Raw genomic sequence first — 24,035 nt, 5'->3', positions numbered from 1 at the left:
AAACCGGATTCACCAGAACTCACACCGCCCTGGGGCCCAGCCCCTCCTCTCACCCTGGTGGAAATGCCCCCTCCCACAACCAAGAGGCCAGCTTCCCTCCACTGCTTAGAGCCAGGCCCAGAGACGGGAGCCAGGTCAAGAATCCAAACCAGGGAAAGAATCTGACCTAGGGGCTGGTAGGTGCCTCACCCCGTACCCACCACATGGGACATGAGGAGGCCTTCCTCCTCCAGGCAGACTTCAGGGATGCAATGTCTGTGAGAACCCTGGGCTGACCACCCCAGATAGGGACTTGCCCTGGGTCCCAGAGCAATGAGCTGAGAAGCCAGGGCTGGACCCCAGGCCCACTGTCCAGGAGGGCTCCAGTGGGAGGCCCAGCTCCATCACCCCAGCAGATGCAGCCGCAGTAGTAAGGGCGGAGCCAGGGGAGGGGGCACACTCCATGGGAAGGAGCCATTTGCAAAGCTTAATGATCCCATTAATTAATCTTTTGTTAACAGACTTCCTGCTGCAGGGGAGGCAGCTGGGGGCTTTCATGGCTGATTAAGGTACAGGCCATAAAACACCAGCCTGAGAGTTCTGCTTCTGAGTATGACGGAATGAGACCCCACATGACAACAGACACCCTGCATGAAAGCACCAGAAAACCTAGAAGATGCACTGCAAGGAAGCGAGTCCGAGACTGGACAGAGCAGTGACCGAGAGTGGACACTCGCTTGGAAGAGGGGAGACTGGAGCAGCACGGGTAAGACCAGGTCAGAAGACAAGTGATGATGAGACCAGTAAGGCAGCACGAATGGTGCCTGGGGCAGAGGGAGCCGCGTCTGTCAGGGTCCTGCAGGGGGGACAAGCGTGAAGCCCAGAGAGAGGGAAGGCGGGCCGGGGCAGGGAGCTGAACCCACGTCCTTGACCCCCACCCAGCGTCCTGTGCAACAGCCTCTTCCCCCAGAAAACAGGCAGTAAAGGAGGAACAGAGGAACAAAGAAATAGACTTAAAAACAGGCCAAAAAATAAGAAGAGAGGACGACACAAAAAGAGATTGAAATTCAAGGGGTAAAAAAAGATACAAGATACAAGTAACCAAAGGAGAGCCGGAGCAGCCGTACACACACACGTCACTTTACCACACTTCACAGATGCTGCGGTTTTTTTTTTACAATTCAAGGTTTGTGACACCCTGTGTTGAGCAAGCCTATCAGCACCATTTTTTCAACAGCATTTGCTCACTTCATGTCTCTGTGTCACATTTTGGTAACTCTCACAATATTTCAAACCTTTTCATTATTACTATATTTGTTATGTTGATCTATGATTAGTGATCTTTGGTGACATAGTGTGATTCACTGAAGGCTCAGATGATGGTTCTCATTTTTTATCAATAACGTATTTTTTAAGTAAAGTATATGCATTATTTTTTAAGACATAATGCTACTGCACACTAAATAGACTATGGTATATAAACATAACTTTTATATGTCCTGGGAAACAGAAACATTTGTGTGACTCACTTTATTGTGATACTGGCTTTTTGTGGTGGCTGTACTAATAACAGATAAAATAGATTTTAAGACAAAAGTTGTTACTAGAGACAAAGAAGGACATTTTTAAAATTTCAGATTATAAAATTGTCAATCCATCAAGAAGACATAACAATTATAAACAAATATGAAAATAATCCAGAAACCTGTAAAAAAAGGTTATACACCATGACCAAGTGGGATATATCCCAGGGATGCAAAGTTGGCTTGACATCCTTAAAAGAAAATCAATGTAATATACCATATTAATAGGATAAAGGATAAAAACCACATAGGGACACATTAATAGACACAGAAAAGCAATTGTTAACTGATTTTTATCATTTTACAAATGAAAGGAAACTTCCTCAAACTGAGCAAAGACACCTATGAAAACCCCATCACTAACATCATACTTAATGTTGAAAGAATGAATGCTTTCTCCCTAAGATCACAAGATAAAGATATCTATTCTATCTAGTCTCACTAATTCTATTCAATATTGCATGGAAGATTCTAGCCAGAGCAATTAGGCAAGAAAAATAAAAGGCAAACAAACACATTGAAAAGGAAGATCTAAAACTATCTCTATCTGCAGATGGCATGGTCTTGTATATAGAAAATCCTAAGGAATCTACTAAAAAACTATTATAATAAGTAAGTTTAGCAAGGTTGTAGGATACAATTGTATTTGTACACAGTAGCAACGAACACTCCAAAAATGAAAAGAATTCCATTTACAATAGCATCAAAAAGAGTAAGTTCTTAGGAATAAATTTAGCAAAAGAAGTGCAAGACTTGTACAATAAAAACTGCAAAACACTGTTGAAAGAAATTAAAGACCCAAATAAATGGAATGACATTTCATGTTCATGAATTGAACAACTTAAATGATTGAGATGTCAATACTCTCCAGTATGATCTACCAGTTCAACATAATTCTCATCAGAATCCCAGTTGCCTTTTTTTGCAGCACTGACAAGCTGATCCTAAAATCCATGGAAATGCAAGGGACTCGGAGGCACCAATCTTGAAAAAGAACAAAGATGGAGAACTCACATGTCCCAATTTCAAAACTTGCTACAATAATTCCCACAGGAGTCCAGACAATGTGGTACTGGCATAAAGACATATATACAGATCAGTGGAATAGAACTGAGGGTCTAGACACAGACCTAAATGGAAGTCTTAAACTATAAAAACTCTTAGGAGAAAACGGGACAAAATCTTTATGGCCTTTAATTAGGCAATACTTTCTTACACATAACACCAGAAGTACAAGAGACATCAGAAGAAATAGATTAATTGGACTTCATCAAAATTAAAATTTTTTGTTTCAAACAACACTATCAAGAAAGTGAAACAGACAACTCACAGAATGGGAAAAAATACTTGCAAACCATGTATCTTGATAAAAGAGTTGTATCAAGAATATATAAAGAACTCTTATGCAACAACAAAATGACAATCCAATTTAAAAATGAGTAAAGAATTTAAATAGACATTTCTCCAAAGATGACATACAAATGGCTACTAAGCATATAAAAGGATGCTCAACACCATTAGTTATTAGAGAAATGCAAATCAAAACCACAATGAGATACTATTGCACACCCACTAGGATGACTATCATCAAGAAGACAGATAATAACTAAGTATTGGAGAGGATGTGGAGAAATTGGAACCTTCATACACTGCTGAAAGGAATATAAAATGATGCAGCCACTTTGGAAAATAGTTTATCAGTTCCTCAAAAGGTAACTACCAAATGACCCAGCAATTTTCCTCCTAGATCTGTACCCAGAAAAACTAAAAACATGTCCACACAAAAATGTATACATGCATGTTCATAGCAGCAGTATTCAAAATAGCCCAAAGGTGTAAACAAAAACAAAAAAGTAGATAAACAAAATGTGATCTACCCATAAAATGGAGCATTATTCAGCCATAAAAAGGAATGAAGTCACACAGAAGAAATAGACAATCTGAGGAGAACTTTATCTACTAAAGAAATTGTATCAACAATTAAACTTCTGAAACAGAAAGCACCAGGCCCAGATGAGTTCACTGATGAATTCAAACCAACATTTAAAGAAGAAGAAGCCATACCAATTCTCTGCAATCTCTTTCAGAAGATAAAAGCAGAGGGAATACTTCCTAATGCCAGCATTACCCTAACACCAAAACCAGATACAGACATGACATGAAGACAACCGGAGATCAGTATCTCTCATGAAAATAAATGGAAAATCCTCAAAAAATATTAACAAATCAAATCCAAAAAGGTATGAAAATAATTATATACCACAACCAAGTGGGATTTAACCCAGGTATGCAAGGCTGGTTCAATGTTCAGAAATCAAAAATCAATTGATGTAATCCAATATATCAATAACCTGAAGAAAGAAAAAACATGATCATGTCTTGGATGCAGAAAAAGCATTTGACAAAATCCAACACTCATTCATGATAAAAACTCTCAGTAAACTAGGAATCGAGGGGAAATTTCTCAACTTGGTAAAGAATATCTACCAAAAACCTACAGCTAACATCATACTTAATAGTGAGAAACTAGAAGCTTTCCCACTAAGATCGGGAAGAAGACAAGGATGTCCCTTCTCACCACTACTTTTCAATCTCATATTAGAAGTCCCAAGCTAATGCAATTAAGATAAGAAAAGGAAATAAAAGGTATGTTGATTGAGAAGGAAGGAATAAAACTGTCTTTGTCTACAAATAACATGACTATCTAAATAGAAAATTTGAAAAAAAATGACAAAAAAATCTACTGGAAATAATTAACAATTACAGCAAGGTTGCATGATACAAAGTTAATAAACAGAAGTCAATTACTTTCTTATATACTAGCAATGAACAAGTAGAATTTGAAATCTAAAACACAATACTATTTACATTCACACCCCCAAAATGAAATACTTAGGTTACATCTAACAAAATACATACAAGATCCATACGAGGAAAACTATAAAACTATGATAAAAGAAGTCAAAGAAGATACTCCATATTCATGGACAGGAAGACTTGATATTGTCAAGATGTCATTTCTTCCCAGCTTGATCTATAGAGTCAATGTAATCCCAATAAAAAATCCCAGCAAGTCATTTTGTAGATATCAACACACTAATTCTAAAGTTATATAAGGAGAGGCATATAGGAGAGGTAAAAGATCCAAACAGCCAATTCAATATTTAAAGATAAGACCATAGTCAAAGGACTGACAGTACTTGATTTCAAGACTTAGTATAAACCTAGAGTAATCAAGACAGTGAGATACTGGCAAAAGAACAAGCAGATCAACGGCACAGAACACAAAGCCCAGAAATAGCCTACTGTAAATACAGTCAAATGATCCTTGACAAAGCAGTAAAGGCAATACAACAGAGAAAAGGCAGTCTTTTCAATAAATGGTGCTGGAACCAGTGGACATCCACATGCCAAAAAATGAACCTAGACACAGACCTTACACCTTTCACAAAAATTAATAATTCATAATGGACCACAAGCCTCAATGTAAATCCCAAAAATATGAAATTCCTAAAACATGATATAGGAGAGAATCTAGATGACATTCAGTTTAGCAGTCAATTTTTACATAAAAAAACCAAAGGCACAAACTGTGAAAGAAAGAACTGATAAGCTGGACTTCACTAAAATTAAAAATTTCTTCTTTGTGAAAGGCACTGTCAAGAGAATGAAAAGACAAGCCACAGACTGGGAGAAAATATTTGTAAAAGATAAATCTGATAAAGGACTATTTAGCCGAACTATATAAAGAACTCTTAAAGCTCAATATTAAGAAAACAATCCAATTAAAAAATGGGCCAAAAACCTTAACAGACACTTTGTTAAAGATATACAGACAGCAAATAAGCACTGAAAAGATGTCCACATCATGTCACTAGGGAAATGCAAATTACAACAGCAACAAAATACTACTCCACACCCACTAGAAAGGCCAAAATCCAAACCCCTAACACCAAGTGCTGGCAAGGATGTGGAGCATCAGGAACTCTCATTCACTGCTGGTGGGAATGCAAAATGGCACAGCCACTTTGGAAGACAGTTTGGCAGTTTCCTAAAACACTAAACATACTCTTACCATATGCATATAATCCAGTAATCACATTCCTTGGTATTTATCCAAAGGAGTTGAAAACATGTCCATAGAAAAACCTACACACAGATGTTTGTAACAGCTTTGGTCAAAACTGCCAAAACCTGGATGCCACCCAGACGTCCTAGATGCCCTTGAGTAGGTGAATGATTGAATAAACTGTGGTCCATCCAGACAATGGACTATTACGCAGTGCTAAAAAAGAAATGAGCTATCCAGCCATGAAAAGACATGGAGGAGTCTTAAACGTGTATGACTAAGTGAAAGAAGCCAATCTGAAAAGGCTACATAGTGTATGATTCCAAGTCTACAACATTCTGGAAAAGGCAAAACTATAGAGACAACAAAACAAAACAAAAACTATAGAGACAATAAAAATATCAGTGGCTGCCAGAGATGGGGGTGGTGGGTATAGATGAATAGATGGATCACAGAGGGTTTTTAGGGCAATGAAACTACTCTGTATGACACTATAATGGCAGGTACATGACACATTTGTCTAAATCCATAAAATGTACAGCACTAAGAGTGAGCCCTAATGCTAATGTGGATCTGGGTGATAATGAGGTGTCAGTGTCAGCTCATCAAGTCTAACAAGTGGACCACTTTAATGGGGGCTGTTGATCATTCAGGGGGGTAATATATGTGTGGGGGCAGCAGGTAAATGGGAGATCTCTGTACCTTCCTATCAATTTTGCTGTGAACCTAAACCTGCTCTTAAAAAAGAAAGTCTACTTTTTAAAAAAGTGGGGAATTAAGTACTGATACACTTTACAACATGGATGAACCTTCAAACAGTTATGCTAAATGAAAGAAGCCAGACACAAAAAGCCACATATTGTATGACATCTTTTATGTAAACTGTCCAGAGAAGGGACATCCATAGAGGCAGAAAGTAGTCTTTGCCTAGAGCTGAGGGCTTGGGGGAATGGGTGTGGGATTTCTTTTGGGGATGAAGAAAATGTACTGAAATTAGACAGTAGTGGTAGTTGCACAGTTCTGTGAATACAATAAAAACTACTGTATTACATACTTTAAAGGGTAAATTTTATGGTATGTGAATTATATCTCAACAAAGCTGTTTTTTTTTTAAGGTGGATTCAAACCCAGCCCTATCAATAATTACATTAAATACTAATAGACTAAAGCATTGCCATGAAAAGACAGAGATTTCAAAAAGAATTTTTTTAAAAAGGACCCAACTATAAGCTGTCTACACAAGACTGACTTTAAGTATGAAGACAAAGGTAAAATGAGAGTAAGTGGATGGAAAAAGATATACCACATGAATAGTAAGCATGAGAAATCTGGAGTGACTATTTAATACTAGATTAATGGATTTCAAAACAAAATATACTACAAGATAGAAAAGAACACTTTGTAATAACAAAAGGGTCAATTCAAGGGGAAAACATAGCAATCATAAACATGTATGTACCCAATAACAGAGCCTCAAGTAAGTGAAGCAAACGCTGACAGAATTAAAGGGAGAAAGAATTCTGTAATAACAGTTGGAGATTTCAACACCCATCTCTAAGAAACTGATAGAACCAGTCAAAAAACTAGTAAAAATATGTAAGACCTTAACACTTCCAATCACACTGACTTGACTGACAGAAGTGACTGAGTCATAGAATACTCTACCTAATGACATCCAAATGCATATTCTTTAAGTGCACACAGTGCATTTACTAGGAAAGACCATGCGCCCTGAAGGTTTTAAAATTTAAAAAGATTGAAATGATACAAAGGATGTTCTCTGACCAAGAGGGAATTAAATTAAAAATCAATAACAGTAAGATAGCCAAGCAACCCCACCAACATTTGGAAAATAAGTAACATTGGTCTAAATAATGATTGGATCAAAGTAGAAATCAAAAGAGAAATTAGAAAACATTGTGAATCGGGTAACAGTGAAATATGACAGCACATCAAAATGTGTGAAATGTAACTAAAGCAGTGTTTGGCGCGGTTTATGGCTTTAAATACCTCTAGAAGAAAAGGAGGCCCCAAGTCAATGACCCACACTTGCACCTTAAGAAAGAGGAAGTGGTTGCAAATTATACCCAAAGAAAAAGGAAGGACAGAAATAACAAAGAACAGAAATCAATGAAATCGGTAACTTCTAACCACACTGATCAACAAATATAGGAGAAACAAATTATCTGTACCAACAATGAAAAAAGAAACATCACTACAGACCCTTAAGCCATTGAAAGTATGAAAAGGAGAAAATGTGAACTCTCTGCCAGTAAGTTTAACAACTTTTGATGAAATGGTTGTTTGGGGCAAGTGCAGAAGGCACAATGAGGTGGGGTGGAGGCTGTGGACAGGATGATGCTGTCTGAGCAGCCACAGTCTGAAGGTGGAGGGCCAGGTGCAGTCTTTCCAGAGGGCAATGGGGAGGGGGTGAGAGGTTCTGAGCAGAGAAGTAGCCTGGTCAAGTGCGAGCTTTGAGGAAAAGCCCTGCAGCTGCTTCTGTATAGAGAACACCTGAGAGGGCTGGGCCTGGAGGGAGGTCAGTGCCACTGTTCAGGGGAGCCAGGCCCAAAGCCCCCCGGGGAATCATGGCAGGACACGGGGGCGAGACACAAAGAGAAGGGAGGGAAAGGGGGCAGAACAGGGCCTGGAGCCTGGTGTGGGCTCAGGGGAGACAGTGAGACTGCCCCAGAGATGGAGTCTGGGGAGGTGGCACAGGCCACTGGGAATGGAGCTTTGGTCCTGGAGCCTGTGGGGTGCATGAAGTCAGGGGGGCTGGGGGAGGCCTGGGGGGCAGCAGGGTAGCACCACAGTGCCCATTTTCCATGCCCCAGCCCCTGCCAGGAGGGTCTCAAGGGTACTGCTGAGGCTTGGCAAAGGGCAAGGAGGCCAGGCTGAGGACCAGCCCCTGCTAAGGCCAGGTGAGCTCACAGCCTGAACACATGCAGAACCATCTCAGTGTTGAACACTAATGTCAGATGAAGGTCCCAAGGCGTCTGTTTGCCCCAAGAAGGCGGGAATATGGTTGGAGACACAGAGAGGAAGCAAGCAGCGCCAGGACAAGGTTGAGCCTCCTGCCGGAGCAGTGCCTGCTGCCTCCGTTTGCCCACACAGGCAATGGGATGGTGAGCCTGGCTACCCCCACTGATGAACCCCTCCAAGCCCCAACTCCGGGCCCCACAAGTCCTGCCCTATCTGAGCCAACCCATCTCACTGAAGGAATCCCCTCTAATGCCCCAAATGTAAGTAGACACCCCTTCCTGCAAACCTCTGCAGGGCCTGCTCCTTCCACCTGCCCCTCAAGTTCTTCTGCAGATGCATAGCCAGTTCCCAGTTCTCTCTCACAGCTCAGCCAGGATGCTGCCAACCTGTGCGACCTCCCTGATTCCCCAGGCCTCCCATGGGCTCCCACAGCCCCCCAGGATGTAGGTCTAAGACCTCTGCTTCCCAGAGCTGCCTGACATCGGGCACCTGAAGTGGCAGAGGAATCAGGTCCTGTTTATTGGAGCATCAATGGTGAAGGTCACCACACAGCTTTGGAGACCCCTCCCGGGGAATGGCAGGCCAAGGCCCCATCGCCAGCTCCCCTCTGCTCAGGACAGGGCTGGCTCCCCGTAGGGGCAGGGTTCCCAGATCTACTCCTATCCTTCTCTGGTGCCTCATGTGTAGGATGGGGCAGTGATACCCACCTCCCTGCAGCCCACCTGCTGGCACTTACCCATCAGGCTCTGCCGCTCCTCCTTCTTGCGGGCCTTTTGCTTGGCCTCCAGCTGCACCACTGACAGGGATGGCCCCACTGTGGGGCTGGGGAGGGCGCTGGCTGCAAAGCGGGCCAGCAGGCCCAGCCCGCTCTCCTCCAGGCCTGGCGACAGGGCCCGCTCCCGGGCCCCCAGCCTATAGCCACCGGTGGCCTCGTCCTCCTCCTCCTCCAGCTCATCCTCCTCGTCCTCCTCCTCGGAGCTCTCATCTGGCGTGCAGAAAACAGGGAGCGAGTCAGAGCCTCAGCCTGAGCCTGCGCCACCCCCCACCGCCCCCTACTCGGCCGGAGCACCAGTGAGGCAGGGCTGCAGCTCCAGCCCAGCTCCTCATGCCTCACCAGCCCACGAGTCCCCCCGACGGCCCAGTGCCCCCATCAAAGCAAGCCCAAGACCTGGGCATCCTGGACAGCCCAGAGGTGGGCAGCAGCTTTGGGAGTCGAGTGTGAATCTTCAGGGGGAGCACGAACATGCACCTGTGCTGTAGGGAGGGGGACGGACACACAGACAAGGACTGGAGATAGCGTTCTCCATGGTCTCACGCACACACACTCACACACACGCCCCAACACACAACGTGAAGGCTGGGGAAGGAAGCAGGAGGAGAGAAGGAGAGAGGCAAGGGTGAGGCAGAGTCAGGTGGAAGGGCCCTGGGGGCTCAGGCTGGGGTCCTGGGGGCCGGTGGCAGGAGAAGGCAGGGTTTGGTCTCTTCTTGACGGGGTGGGAGGCCCCCATGACTGAAACCCTGAGTAGGCTCTTGGGTCCAAAGTTGACTTCCAGCAACAAGCCCTAGCTGGGAAGCCTGAAGCAAATCCCTGGCCCTCTCTGAGCCCCTGTTTTCTCATCTGTGGCAGAGGTGGCCCTCCCTACCCACCCAGCTAAGGGGAGGATCCAAACAGGACCCCAGATGCATAGAAGAAAACACTCTGCAAGTGTGAAAAGGATCAGACACAAGACCACCTCATTCTACAAAGAAAACCAACTGGGCTGTCCCCACAGCCACAAGCCAGGTACACTTCTTGACCCACGGGAGCTGGCGGTCAGCCCGCTCTGCTCCTGAAGCCAAGGGGCGTGGTCAGGCGCTCAGGCAGCAGAGCAGGACTCGAATCTGGGGCTGGCTGGCTGTCTCGTCACCCACAGTCTAGTGGGCAGAGACTCTAAGGCTGCCCCAGCTGGTGAACAGGGACAGGCTTCTCCCCAGGCACTGGCCCTGCCACTCGAGGACCTGCAGCCCGGAGCCCAGCTCGGGCCGTCAGGACAAAGGTGGGGCAGGCAGTGGGGCTGGCAGGAACAGCAAAGAGGACGATGCCCTCTGCATGGGAGCTGAGCCCTCCACCAAAATCAGAGTCTGTCTGGAAGCCCAGGCCTGCTTCCTGCCTTTCTAGGGAGATGGCCCAGCTAAACCCATGAGGGCCGGCTGTGCCATGAGGTGCCCTGGCCAAGGGGCTGCCGAGGACACCTACCGGACGGTGCCTGTCTGCCCTGAGTGGGGCGGGGGTGTGTGTGTGACAGTGGCTCTGGGGCCACTTGCCAAGGGCAGAGCCAGGCTAGGCTGGAGGCAACTCTCTCCAACAAAGAAGAGGTGGGAGGAAAATGAGCCATCTTCTTTCTGTCTTTAATCTGGGGGCAGGGAGTCTAGGGGGTGTATGGGTCCTAGACAATGGCCAACTCCACATTCTCCTGCCAACAGCCCAAGCTGCCTGCCTGCTGGAGCACTACCAGAGGCCAAAATTGGCAGCCCCAAGGGGTGCCAGTGAGGGCAGGGGTTCTGTCTGTTCACTCAACCAAGGGAGCCCTCGGGGAGGGAGGCGGTGATGAGCTCGAGGGATGCCCGAAGGGAGTTGAAAAGAGGAAGGAGGCAGAGGGAGAGGAGGTTTGTTAAGAGAGGTGAGAAGACGGAGACCCGGCTCCCAGAGCAACAGATGCAGCGGGATGGAGGCCAGCGGGGCGGGCAGGCGGCAGGCAGGCAGGCAGTGCACACTTGCGATCCATTCACATTGCGGACGTCACATGGTTCTGTCTCCGCCCAGTGGGCCACAGTGGCAAAGCAGGCTAAGTGTAGGCAGACTTTTGGCAGCGCCTGGGTCCCCCACATCAGGCCCACCGTGGGGCCGGCCAATTTGAGCAGGGTGGCGGGCAGGGGGCTGGCCAGGGTGGGGGTACGGGGTTGGGTGGGGGCCAGCTTTCCCTTCTAGAGGTACCCTTCCTGGGGCCGCTCAGGTGTGGAGACTCCAGAACTCTCCCATCCCGAAGGACTCCACTGGTTGGGCCCGGCGGGGTCAGTCTGGCTCTGGGTTTCTGATGTCTGGAATAACAAACATCAGATCCCCAAAAGCAGCAGTGGCCCCAACCCAGCACCCTGAGATGGGATAATGTTTGGAAGGCCAAAGCCAAAACCAAAAATGAGTGCTTTCCATGAAATGCTGCCGCAGATTCTCTCGGTCTCCTGAGACCCTCCCCGCCTCCCACTCCAGCAAGCCCGACGGGGCTGCCGGGGCTGCCAGTGTGCCTGGGCCGGGGTCTGAGGGGCAGGGGGAGCAGAGGAGCGCCACAGGACCAAGAAGGCCGTTCTGGAGTTGTCCACACCTGAGGCAACAGAGCTTGCCAAGGGTGGGCAGAAAAAGTCCCAACAAAGAAACCTGAGGAAATGCAGAAAAACTTCGTTTCTAATAGAAAAAAACTCTGGGCTCAGTATGTGGGGCTGGCCGTTGTCAGTTGGTTTTCTCAAACCCGATCCGTAAATGCCAAAGCGATCCGCTGCTGCCATAGCCGATGGGGGCAAACCCCGAGGAGGAGGGGTGCAGAGGGGACACAAAGAAAAGGGTTTTGCCTACCTACGGAGCAACGAGCCAGGCTCGGACCCAAGCTCAGTGACCCGCTGCGCCGTCTGCCCTACTCCCAGCCTTCGCTTTGCGTCCAGAGTGCAGCGTGAGAGCAAATGCAAGAGACCAAAACAGACATTCAAAGCATCATGGGTAGGGGTCAAGGGTGAAGGGATGGTCAAGCTGCTGGGGAAAGAGAGCAGACACACTAGAAAAGCCAAGCCAATCAGGTGCTTTAGTAACCAGATGTCAATGAGACCCTATTACCCAAATGCCCCTTTCAAGACCTGACCAGCGGTCTTGGGTGCAGCAGGGACTCCTCCTCTCTCACCCTGCACTCCCCCTATCTGGACTCTGTCCACTGCTGTGTCTGGCCCTGGTTTGAGGGGCCCTGGCTTCCTCTGAAGATTCTGGGCACTCTGCTATGTGATCTGGGGGAGCTGCCTGCCTCTCTATGGGGTCTGAGCTGGGGCAAGAGAGCTCAAAAACCTAGGCAGCTGGAAGTCTGGCTTTAAGGGGGAGGAGGCATTGGGGTCCAGCCCAGGGGAAGGGGAGGGGAGGGAGATGGCAAACTAGCCAGACTCATCCACAGAGGCCCATGCTAGGGGAGGCCTCGGGAGACGAAGCTAGCTGGAGAGCTTGTGGCCCGGGTTGCGCTCGCTCCGGCATGGCAGCAGCCCAGACCGAGCCATCTCCTGGTCACCCAAAATGCATCCCAGCCGGAGCATCAGGGTCTAGGCTCTGGGATCCCCCAAGGGGGTCTGCCCTGAAGCAAATCCTAAACCAGGGCGAGAAGCATTTAAGGACCCACTGGCTGCCTACCCCCGACCCCACCCCAGGACATTTCTACTGGAGGTGCTGGGAGACACTGCTAACTCCCGAAGTCCTTAGAGAAGCCAGAGCCAGGGGGCTCTCGGGGGCACTGAGTCCAGCCCTCTCTTTGCGAGGCCAGCAAGCCCAGGGAGGACCTGAGAGCAGACTGGCCCGCGACCCGCGGGCCAGGCTGTTCCCGGGGCACTGAGCTTTGCCCCTCCATGAGGCAGTGAAGCCTTTGAATTTCACAACAAAACTCGGGGACAGAGAATGGTCTTGACCCTGCACTGCCTACACGCCCTTCAAAACAGAAATATGTGTTAGAAAACGAGTGTTTGTAAGTATTTTTTAACCACTGTTGCGTAGGGATAGAGCTTTAAGAAAATAAAAGACAAACAAGCAGCTTAAAAAAAAAAAAAAGGATGAAGCTGGAGGTGAAAGCAGTTGACTTTAAACCTGAAAAATGAAAGGCATGCCAACAGCTACCAGGGATATTTGAGTAACAGAGAGCGGCAGACTGCGTTATTCCATCTACCCCTTCTGGGGGGGAGGGGGAGGGGAGGCACAAAACGAGGGAAGCGGCAACCTAATGGTCTAGTAAGGACACAGCAAGAGAGACAAGGCACACGGGTTTAGTTAAAAATGAACTCGATATGTTTAATAAAGCTTGGTATGACCAAAATCGCGGTACAAACATCAAGTCACACGCCCACACGACAGAATTCCATTTACAAAACGTCCCCCCGGGAGGCCTCTACAGGCCCACGCCGAGAGGACCCACCCAGGCCTGCGGTCTAGAGGGGTCGAGGAGGCGAGGGAGGTGCGGGGCGGAGAGGGGAGAGTGGAGGAGGGTGAAGACCAAAAACAGTCCATATAAAAGCTCAAAAAGAGCTAGCCAATGGTATTATCACAATGATACAGGTACAAATAAAAACAAAAATAAAAAGACTCAGGCTGATAAAGCAGGCTACGCTGCCAAGAACCTGGACGGCCGCCCTGGCCGGGCCATCCCACGGACGGACGGACAGACGGCATCCGCCCTCCCTGCGCTCCCGCTCCCGCTCTCTCGCTCTCGCACTCACTCTCTCGCTCGGAAACACGGAAGGTATTGTGTTTGGAGCTAGTAACCTTGGTCAAACGAGTCCTCCGAAGAATCGCTGAAGGAGGAACGGGCCTCGACCTCTTGAAGCAGCAAACAAAACGGCTGCTTCCTGCTGGCGGCTGGCTTGGGCTTCAGAGTCCGGGCGGCCGCCAGACCCCTCTTGGTCAGCTTGGGGCCTCCAGCTGGCTTGCTGTTCTTCGCCACCATGCCGCACAGGAGCGAAGACGACAGTTTGGAGCTGGAGGGGCCTTGGACAGACCACTCATCCTTCAGGAATTCTTCCTCCTCCTCTGAGTCCGTATCTGCAGTCAAAGTAGTTTTTAATAAAGGTAAGTCACAGAGCGCCAGAGGAGGGAGGGCCTGGTGCCTTTCTTTCATTATTCTCAGTGCTTCTGAGAACAGCCTGCTGCGTGCCAGAACAGAGAGGTCCAAATGCCAGCTGGCCAGGGAACCAGCTGAGTTCCACCACCTGGAGCTCTCCTCCCGCCCTGAGCCTCCCCTCTCACCTGGGAGGCCTCTGAACTACAGGCATCACACAGCCCATCTTTCCTGGGCCTGGACTCCAGGCCCTTTCTAGGCTGGGCGCTGCCAGCATCACCCACTACACAGTCACTCAGCAAACAGCCTTTCCAAGCCCGGGGGTAGGCAGAAGCCCCACTCTCAGGGAGGTTTCTCCCCTGGGTATGGAGGTCCCCGCTTAGTCCCTTCTATCCCACAGGGCTGCACCCAGCCCAGAGGCTTTCTGGGGAGGGGCCAGGGCCAGGCCCAGGAGGGGAAAGGCTCAGGTAAAGAAAGCCCGATCCCCAAACGGCAGCTCCCAGTGGTGCGCCAAGCAGCATGCACAGACTCCCGAAGGCAATCGCACACACCCCTTCCCAGCCCCTTGGCTCAGCAATGTCAGGATGGCAGTGATGGCTTGAAACAGCTACACCAAGGAAACTGGCAAAACTTATTCCAACTTGGGGTTCCCCTCACCTTTTTTCACTACCAGAGAGCCAGGTTACCAGCACACTGCTGCTGGCTTCCCACAAGTCTCCAGCCTTACTACACAGGTGAGGTCTTCCTAGGAGAGGATCACCCAGCTTTGGGGAGGGGAGCTGTCAAGTGGGCACAGCTCTCCCACCCCAAACATCCACCACACAAACAAACTCACACCACTTTGGTTCATTTTACACATGAGGCTGTTGAGCAAGATTTCATCGGACGAAAGGGCTCTGCAGCCAGACTGTAATCCCTTGATCTGATAAAATCCACTCCAAACACGAGGAATGTTCATGAACAAAGCTACAGCTCTGGCACCACCTGCTGTCTCCAAGTCCAAGAGAAACTACAGATGCGTGCGCGCGCGCGTGTGTGTGTTGGGGGCAAGCGTCCTCTGACTCCTCCAACATCTATGCTTTCCACTCCAAAACCCCAACTGCAGGATGGCCTGGCAACTCTGGGTAGGACAAGGACAAGCCTCTGCCCGTACCCCAGGCACAGCTCTTCCTCCCATGTGCTCCATCCCATCTTTCCTGAGGATGGAGCACAAAGGAGATGGAGCTCCAGGCTCGAGATGCCCGTGCATGACAATGACCAACCTGGCTTCCCACCAAAACCCACCGAGCATGCCACCCAACCCCTACAACCCAAAGTGAAAAAGCAGGACGGCAACGTTCTTTCTTCCCATCTCCTGCTGGCACAGCGTCTCTGCCAGGGAACATCTCGACCTGTTTGTGACTGCACATGGTCCGTTACTGAGAATGGCAGAAAAACCAATATAAAAAGAGAGAGAGAGAAGCGCATTCTCCACAGTCAGCTGCACATTATAGCCATCACCTAGCTGGAGAGGCCTTCTGACCTCCCTGTGGCAGTATCAACCATCTCTCCCTCCTGGACAGTGGAGTCTTAGACAAACGCATAACGGACTTAGACGGGGGATTTATAACTTTTCACGTGTAGGCACACGCTGCTGCAGCGCATTTAGGATCTCAGAGCACCCCAGAGCCCCAGCTGATCTCTGGCCTCTCCAGCTGTACCCCATCCACACTCACCTGTAAGTAGGAAGGACTCAGGGATTCTTCCAGCAACCAGCCAGGCCACATCCATCAACTTCTCTCCCCTGAAAGCTCAAAGGAGCCACAATCCTCCTGGCTCTCTCATTATTCCAAAATAAGCAGAGAATGAAAGAGCAGAGGAAAGTCCTTCCCTCCTCCTTCAAAGGTACAAGTGTCTAAACTGGCCCACAGCGGCCAGGGGCCTGGACACTGCTGCTTGGCTCACACGCATCAGAATCTTGAGGGATGAAAAGCTTTGGCCATCGGACACGTCCTCAGTACATAAGACACAAAGGAGCTGCTTGACCCTACACCCATCTGAGCATCAACCCTGAAGACTCAGAGTAACCAGAAACACGAACATATTAAAAAAAAAAAAAAAAAAATCAGCAGTGGCTTAATCTCATGCCAGGGGCCACATCCAGCTCTTTCCCCAAGTGAATGCACTCAGAGCTCCCAACAGCCCGGTGAAACAGGCAATGATATCTTAACTCCAAGTTCATAAAAACTTCATTTTCTTTCCTTAAGAAAACACACGTTACTATAAACGGGTCCATTTTTTGCACTGAACATCCTACACCCCCAACCCCAGGAACCAGGCAGAGCCAATCAAAAGCCGAGACACACAAATCCAGGCAGTTACCCACCAAAAAGCCTTCCACGCCAGCCGCGGCCTGGGGTCTCCCAGAACAAACCCCGCTGACAGATGCCAGGAGCCAATAAGCCCCTCCCTGGCCATTCTGCAGCGGCCTCGGTACTTAGCACCCATCCATCCCAAGCATTAGATGTTCCGCCCACAAATACTTACTGAGCGCCTATTACACACCAGACAGCGGGCTCTGGGCCACCAGAGGCCCCGGAGAAACGGGGAGGGTAAGGCTGCCAGTTTCAGGAAAACCACATGCCCGAGTTCCTAGGGAAGGCGCTCCGAGGCCGCCAGATCCGGTTAGAGCTCAATTCTCCAGGCCTACAGACTGTTACGTTTCCGGGGCCCGAGAGTCGCATGGGCTGGCGGCCGCCGTCCCGGGCAGCGCACAGGCCGCATCCATCCTGGCAGGAAGCCCCGTGCGGCTGAGTCTGACAGGCGGGCCTGATTCCCGCCTGGCCTCAGCACCTAACCTCGCGGACAAAACACGTAACCACCTGGAGGGCTGTCGCCCGGACAGCCCTGGTGTGCGCGCCATTGACGTTGTTTGTACTAACGCTCGGCCCAATAACAGAGAGCCGCCTGCAGGCCAGGGAGCGTCATCTTTAAGATTCTCACGAGCAGCCGCCAACTTCCGCCCACCTGCCCACCAATCACGAGCTCCCACCAATCATAGGCAACCTCCCAGAGTGGCACCCGCCAATCACAGGCACTTCCGCTTCGGGCGGCACTTCCCCTTCCGGCCTGATGCCCGCACATAGGCAGAAAGACCTTCTCGAGCGCTCGAGGCAGAAAGAGAAGAAAGGAGAAGAGCGGCCCTGAAGCGGCGTGGCCCACTACTTACTGTAGGAGTAGCTGCTCACTTCCGAGGCGAACGGGGAGTGGGCCGACTTGGGCTGGCCTCTGGCCTTGAAGCCCACCTCCATCTTCCTGGCTTTGGCGGCCCTTTTGTGTTTACCTTCTCGGGAAGCTTTCAGAGACAGGCTGAGGCCTTTGGCCAGCGCCTTCCTGTCCTTGCCCAGCAGGCTGTCGTAGGGCGTCAGGAACCTGCCGCAGCCCCCGCTTGGTTTTGATTTCCCCCCAGAACTGTCCGAGAACTTGAAGGGAGACTTCAACTTGTCCTGCTTTGTGAGGGAGAGGGCTTTGTCCAGCTTGCTTGCCAACTGCTCCTGGTCGCTGGCCATCTTCTTCTTCTTAATCTTTAGCTGGAAAGGGAAGTTGGGAAGTCCCTGGTTAAGACATTAAGCAAAACGGGACAGTGGGTCTCAGTACACAAGCTGAGGAACCCAGGCTCCTATCCTCCCTGCCTCTGGGGCTTCTGGCAAGTTGCTTTAACTCCTCTTAGCCTCAGTTCTTCTACTCTGCAAAATGGGGATAATTACGTACGGGCATCAGCAGGTTGTTCTGATGATGAGCCCGGATAAGGCGCATGAGTCACCTATTAAATAGCTGTTACTGTGGTTACAGTTATCCGTGACACTTGGCGCTGTCTGGTGCTGCCTAGAGGAAGCACTTGAAGCAAGCAGCGCTGCCCATGAGCAGGAACTTGGCTGGATTAAGGGCGGAGGGACAGAACCAAGATGAAAAACCCAGATCACAGTGCAGCCGATCTGCTTATCTCAACCACCTAAAGCAGCTGATGAAGACAGCCGCACAGCCTAAATCAGCCCATCCAGCTCAGTGGGCTGAAGCTGCCAAGAAAATGCCTTGAGTGTGCCTCGGATGCCAAAGCAGAAAGAATGATTAGAGGTTTCACAGATAAATTCCTGCTTGTGCATCCCTCGTCAACTGTAGTAATTTGTTGTTTGAAATACGCAGTTTTGAAGGCCCTCATTTGAACATTTTATTTCTATTTTCTTTAATCAGGTAACATTTCATACGGAGAGAAAAGTTGGAATAGTATCAATTAAATGACTAAAGTATCCATCACAATTCAAGAGCATAAAGGATCCTAATGGACAAACAGACTCTCTTCCCTCCCCCTGGATCCAGTCTCCCTCGTGTGAATCCTTCCCTCAGACGGACAGCCCCCTCCCGCAGGGCTTTACTGGGAGGATGAGACCGTACGTTAGTATTTAGTGACAAGGGCCTTAAGAAGATGATTTCAGTGCTCTGCAGATATAAGAAAAATCAAGGCGTTGGCTTTTACCCCTTTGCCTCAGGAGAGTTCTCAGAGGAAATTACAATGGCATCAAGCTCTTGTTTCTTAGAACTAAAGAATGGTGAAGCAGCTCATTAAACAATTATCCTGCTAAACAACGGAGTAATTGCATTATTTGGTTAAGAACTTGCAGTCTCTTCTTGGCTTCAGCAAAGGGTCACAAAGCACACACACAGGATGTGGCTTTCAGTCTCAGCTGCACCTAAGGCTGTCACTTCGGTAAGTCTCTGACCTGCCCTAAGCCTTAATTTCCCCTTCTGTACAGTGGGGAAGACTGGAGGAGAGTTGCTGTGGCCCTAAGGCAACCATCTCTATGGTTTCTATGCAGCAACAGGGCCAACGGACCTGCAAAGGTGGGGCGTGTCCTCCGGCATCCCCTCCAGACCTTCCACCCCAAGCTGGCAGCACACCCAGAAGACAGGATTACTGACCTGACTCATGAAGTCTGAAGAGGCTTCGTGCTCATCCCAAGGCTGATTCCTCCCCCTAGCTTTCCCCGTTCCACTGAGGGCATCGTGGTCCTCCTCGGGCCCCTTGTGTCTCTTCCTCATCCCCGCTCCCAGCTCGTAGCTGTCTGATGTCAGCAGGGGCTTGCTGCTCAGCCTGAAACCCAGATGCACCCTGTCAGCACCTCGGCCAGGTAGCACTCCAGGGCTGGGGGGGGGGTCTGTCCTCGTGGCCCTGAAGGGTGGGCTCTGGATGTCGAAGCACAGACCGTGATGACAGAGTCACGAGTCTGGGAGGCGGAGCCTGTAAAACTATAGTGCCAGGATTCTGGGCTATTTGTGAATGAGGCAGAATGAGAGTTTAATGGGAAAAAAAGAACTTCTCCAAAGCAGTGTATCCTCTGCTGGCCTCTTTCTCTCATGCTCCTTCACACACACACTCATACACGTAGCTTTATGTGGTCGGATACATCTGTACCCAAACGTGCCAAGAACAAGAATCAGGAATGCCACAGAAATCCACCAGGACGGGAGGGGTACTAAGATCCAGCGCTTCTATGAAGGGAAGAGCCTCTGGCTGGTCTCCTGAACCCTGGGGAGCATAAGCAGTCGGGACACGGTCCTGGTTCGACGGCCTCTTCTGCCTGCTCTAAGCCAAACGCTGGTAAGTAGTGTGATAATAGTAATTTTTACTTGGTGCTTACTACGTGTCTTGCTCCATGTCTGTGCTTTATATTTTAACTACAGAACAACGCTTTGTTCTGTATACTGCTTCTTTTGTAGATGAAGGAACTCAGGCTCAGAAAAGCTAACACCTGGCCCGAAGTCACAGTGAGAGGCAGCCTGGAACTCAAAAGCAGGAGGTGCGCGCCCACCTCTGGAGTCCATACTCCGAACCAGTGGTCCCCCTCCATGCTGGCAGCCCCAGCCTCTGCTCTCTTCTCCCTACCCTCCTGTGGCTGGTGGTGGGATGTTTCTTCCTCTTCCATCCTCTCCTCAGTCAACATCCAAGAAGGTTAAATGCAAGATGTGGGAGCACTTGGGGCTGTCTTCTCCTGAGAAGACCTGTGGCCAACTCACTGCCTCTCCTGTGTCTTTGAAGGCGCCCTGTGGGCCCCTCTGCTTCTTCAAGCCGGCACTGGGCCACAAAGCCAGCCCCTTCCCATAATGGGCCGGGTTCAGCCTGTGCTACCCCACCCCCGACACCAGCAGCATCGTTCCTATCCCCACCTGGCCTGGAGGAATAGCTCTCACTCCAGCCACATGTGGCTTCTGCTGCTCCCTAAGGAGCCTGTCCCCACAGGACACAGAGGCAGCGGCCCAGGTCGCAGGGAGCAGGCTCAGGCACAGTGAGCCAGCAGGTGGGACCAGGAGAAAGAACAGGAGTGACACTGTCTGGCAGAGAGAACCGAGCAAGAGTGCAGGTGGGATCCCATCCCGGCAGGGCTGGCGGCTCAGTGCGGCCCTCATGGGAAGGGGTGCAGGGGGAAGCGTGGGGACGGGTCCCTAGCCTGGAGGAAGCAGGTGCAGCAGGAAGATGGGCCCAACGCTCAGGGGGCACACGACTCGCTCACCAGGGTAGGTCTGCCTGTCCGTATGCTCCACACTGGCCCGGCTCACCCTCCTGGCCTGCCTTGGGCAGCGCACGCCGTGCTGCCCAAGAGCTGCTGATCCGGGTGGGTCAGAGCCCGAGGGACTCGAGGTCCCCGGCGCCGACACAGGCCCCGCGTGGGCCCGTGCTCCTCCCCTCCGAGCTCTGTGCCAGTCCCCGACCCACCGAGGGGCCAGCCTTACTTTCCGCTACTGATGCGGCTCTTCCCTCTCTTGCGGGGGGGCGACAGTGTGCTCAGGGCGTGGGTCCGTTTCCGCGGCCTGCCAGGGCCTCTGCGTGCCAAGCTTCTATGGGGTTCCTCGCGCCTGTCCCTTAAAGAGAATCACACGCTTGGCTGTGAACCTGGGGGGTGGCGGGGGCGCAGAGGAAGGACACACGGCGCGCACATGTCACTCGGGGCCACGCACACCTCTGATGGCCTGCCTCGGTCGACCTACTGAGCGCCATCGCCTATGAGAGCCCGGCCAAGGCACAACCTGCCACCGCCTGGTCGCCCAGCCAGCCTGCAGGGTGCACACTCACTCGGAATCGCGGCGTCTCTGCAGCTTCACCAGCTCCCGCTGCTTCTCCTTGTACTGCCGCTGGACCTCTGCCAGCCGCATCCGGAAGTCCAGCTCCATGGCGTCCATGTTCTCCAAGGATGACTTCATAGCGTACATCTGTGGGAAGAGGCAGGGTGAGGATGCTGCTGCCCACGAGCTCCCACCACCTGGCTGGGCACCTGCTCTCTGTCCAAGATGGTGAGACCTCACAATGTGGACCGGGGGCCCAGGTCACACTCCATTTCTGCCACTCACTAGCCATGGCCCTAAGCAAACCAGACTCCTCATCTGCATGACAGGGACTGGAAGGCCAACTTTGCAAGGCTGTGTCAAGGCCGAATCAGCCCGAGACAACTGCTCAGGTAGAGCTGGCCATCGAATCATCTGTCCCTTCAGACAGAGGCTCAGAGAGGTAAAGCCACTTGTCCAAGGCTTATAGGCAGCAAGGAGCACAGCCAGGTCTGCTCTTCCTGATCCCAAGGGACACACTCAACACGTTATTACATGATAAACTGAGGCCCAGGAAGGAAGCAGTGTGCCAAGGACCACCCAGTAAGTTGGTGGTGGAAGCTGGATGCAGAACCGGCCCTTGGGAACCCAAAGCCTGCAGAGGCCCCAGCAAGATGGCATCTGTAGGGGGACCCCCCAACCCTGTTCCACAGGCCAGGCCCAGGACACCTCACCCGCTCGTCTTTCTTCTGCATCCAGCTGTACTTCTTGTTGGGGTTCAGCTCCCGTGGAAGCCGCAGGTTCTTGAGTGGATCCACAAATGGGCTGTCCAGCACTTCCTTCAGCATGTGGCTGCTGGCCGCCAGCAGGCTCTCCAGTGAGGGCCGCACCACCAGGCCCCGCTCTGCACCTGCAGGCAGGAGGCAGGTGAGCCTGTGCTCCCCTGTGGGCGGGGGCAGGACTCACGGGCATTGTAGCCTCAGACCCCAAACAGGGAAGAGGATGAGGCCCAGAGAGAGCTCATGGTTGGCCCAAGGCCACATGGCCCCCAAGATGCTGACAGACCATGGACTTTTCCCAGATCCAGGAAATAGCGCTGAGAACAGTTAGGGGTCCTGTCCTTCCCAATGTCTGTGCACAGAATGTGCAGCAAGCCACCAAAGGCCAGCAGAGATGTGTTCCAACAGTGTGGCTCTTTTTGCTCATCTGTCTTTAAAATCTTCCATGACGAACATGCATGGCTTTCATAATCAGAGAAAAAGAGCCCCAAATTAAGTTTTGTAAACGGTCAAAGTAACATGCACACAAACTAACCCACAAACCAAGCAGAAAGGTGTGATGAAACAAAAACCTTCCTCCTCGCTAACACACAGGTCCCTCCCTGGAGACGCTGCTGCTGACAGTTTCTGGAAGATGGTTCTAGAAACATTATACATATTCAAACATACATAATGTACCCAGGCATCCTTTATAAATGTAAAAATGGCCTCAGTCGGTACATACCATGTCACGCTTTGCTTTTTTTCTACTTAACATCTTTTCACGTTAGCACAGAAATACAAATGCATATTCATATTATAGCTCAAACCTTACAAAACTGCCATTTCTGTAGGTCATAAACAGCATCAGCAGTTCTATTTGGCCAAACTGAGTGACAGCAGCCTGAATTCCTCTCATGTTGAGTTTTGGTTTCTCTAATGACCCCCCGTGAACGGCATTCAGGTTGTTTCTGATTTCTTTTTTTTTTTTTTTTTTGTAGTGAATGGATAGGCGCACAGCCTGGACGGAAGTGTCAGGAAGACTACCCATGCAATTAATGTGGTCAAGGTGTGTGTGCTCATCTCTGATAAATGTCCCAGCCGCCTTCCAGAAAGGCTGCACCAGCTCAGAATCTCAACAGTCGTACCTAGGAGCCTATTTCTCTACAATCTTTCTACCCAAGTAACATGAGTTTTCATTTACTTGTTTTATTTGTGATCTAATACGTGACCAATTTTTGTGAATGTTCCATGTGCGCCTGACGGGAAAAGAATGTATTCTTTACTCTCAACGTGTAAAGTTCCATAAAATCGGCGTCAATAATTGTATCGCTCAGATCAGGGCTTCTGAACCGAGGCGCTGGTCACACCGTGGGCAGGTATCTGCCGTAGGGCGGCTGTCCCGGGCGTGGTGCAGGGTGTTCGGCAGGGTCCCCTGCCTTTACCCACTAGATGAAAGCAGTACTCCCCTCAAGCTGTCACAACCAAGGGTCACTGGTGGCCAACTGAGTCACTGGCTTTGCTCCTCCACGTCTTACACAGAGGTCGCTAAGCAGTGAACCACATCAGCTCCCAGGGGCTGGCACTGGGCAAGCATGTGGCCCGCCCCCAAGTGACACCAGCCCACCCTGCCCGCTGCAAGGTCCTCCACGCTGTAAGATCTGCAGTTGCTGGGTAAGGCTGGGTAAGACCTGCTCTGTCACAGAGGGGACCAAAGAGGGCCTCCGTCGCCGCCTTCACCCTCTAACAAACCAGCTTTGCC

The 24,035-nt window shown here is 50.2% G+C and overlaps 1 protein-coding gene across 8 annotated transcripts in view; it reads right to left on the bottom strand.

Annotated features, from left to right (window-relative positions):
• Nucleotides 1-24,035, bottom strand: part of TNRC18 (trinucleotide repeat containing 18) — an 85,698-nt gene that overhangs the window by 19,540 nt on the left and 42,123 nt on the right. For 6 of the 8 annotated variants that reach the window (XM_064478716.1, XM_064478717.1, XM_064478722.1 and 3 more), the window contains 7 exons: nucleotides 22,250-22,425; nucleotides 21,547-21,683; nucleotides 21,207-21,335; nucleotides 19,398-19,569; nucleotides 17,650-18,034; nucleotides 14,150-14,425; nucleotides 9,350-9,598 (listed from right to left, as the gene is read on the bottom strand). In XM_064478716.1, coding sequence (XP_064334786.1) covers nucleotides 9,350-9,598; nucleotides 14,150-14,425; nucleotides 17,650-18,034; nucleotides 19,398-19,569; nucleotides 21,207-21,335; nucleotides 21,547-21,683; nucleotides 22,250-22,425 — 1,524 coding nt within the window. The remainder of the gene's footprint in view (nucleotides 1-9,349; nucleotides 9,599-14,149; nucleotides 14,426-17,649; nucleotides 18,035-19,397; nucleotides 19,570-21,206; nucleotides 21,336-21,546; nucleotides 21,684-22,249; nucleotides 22,426-24,035) is intronic. The other 2 variants (XM_064478718.1, XM_064478719.1) reach the window with 2 other exon arrangements.

This window comes from Camelus dromedarius, chromosome 24, assembly GCF_036321535.1.
Source record: "Camelus dromedarius isolate mCamDro1 chromosome 24, mCamDro1.pat, whole genome shotgun sequence".
NCBI lineage: Eukaryota > Metazoa > Chordata > Mammalia > Artiodactyla > Camelidae > Camelus > Camelus dromedarius.
Note: the sequence above shows the minus strand (reverse complement) of the source record. Positions and strands in the feature narration are given on the sequence as shown.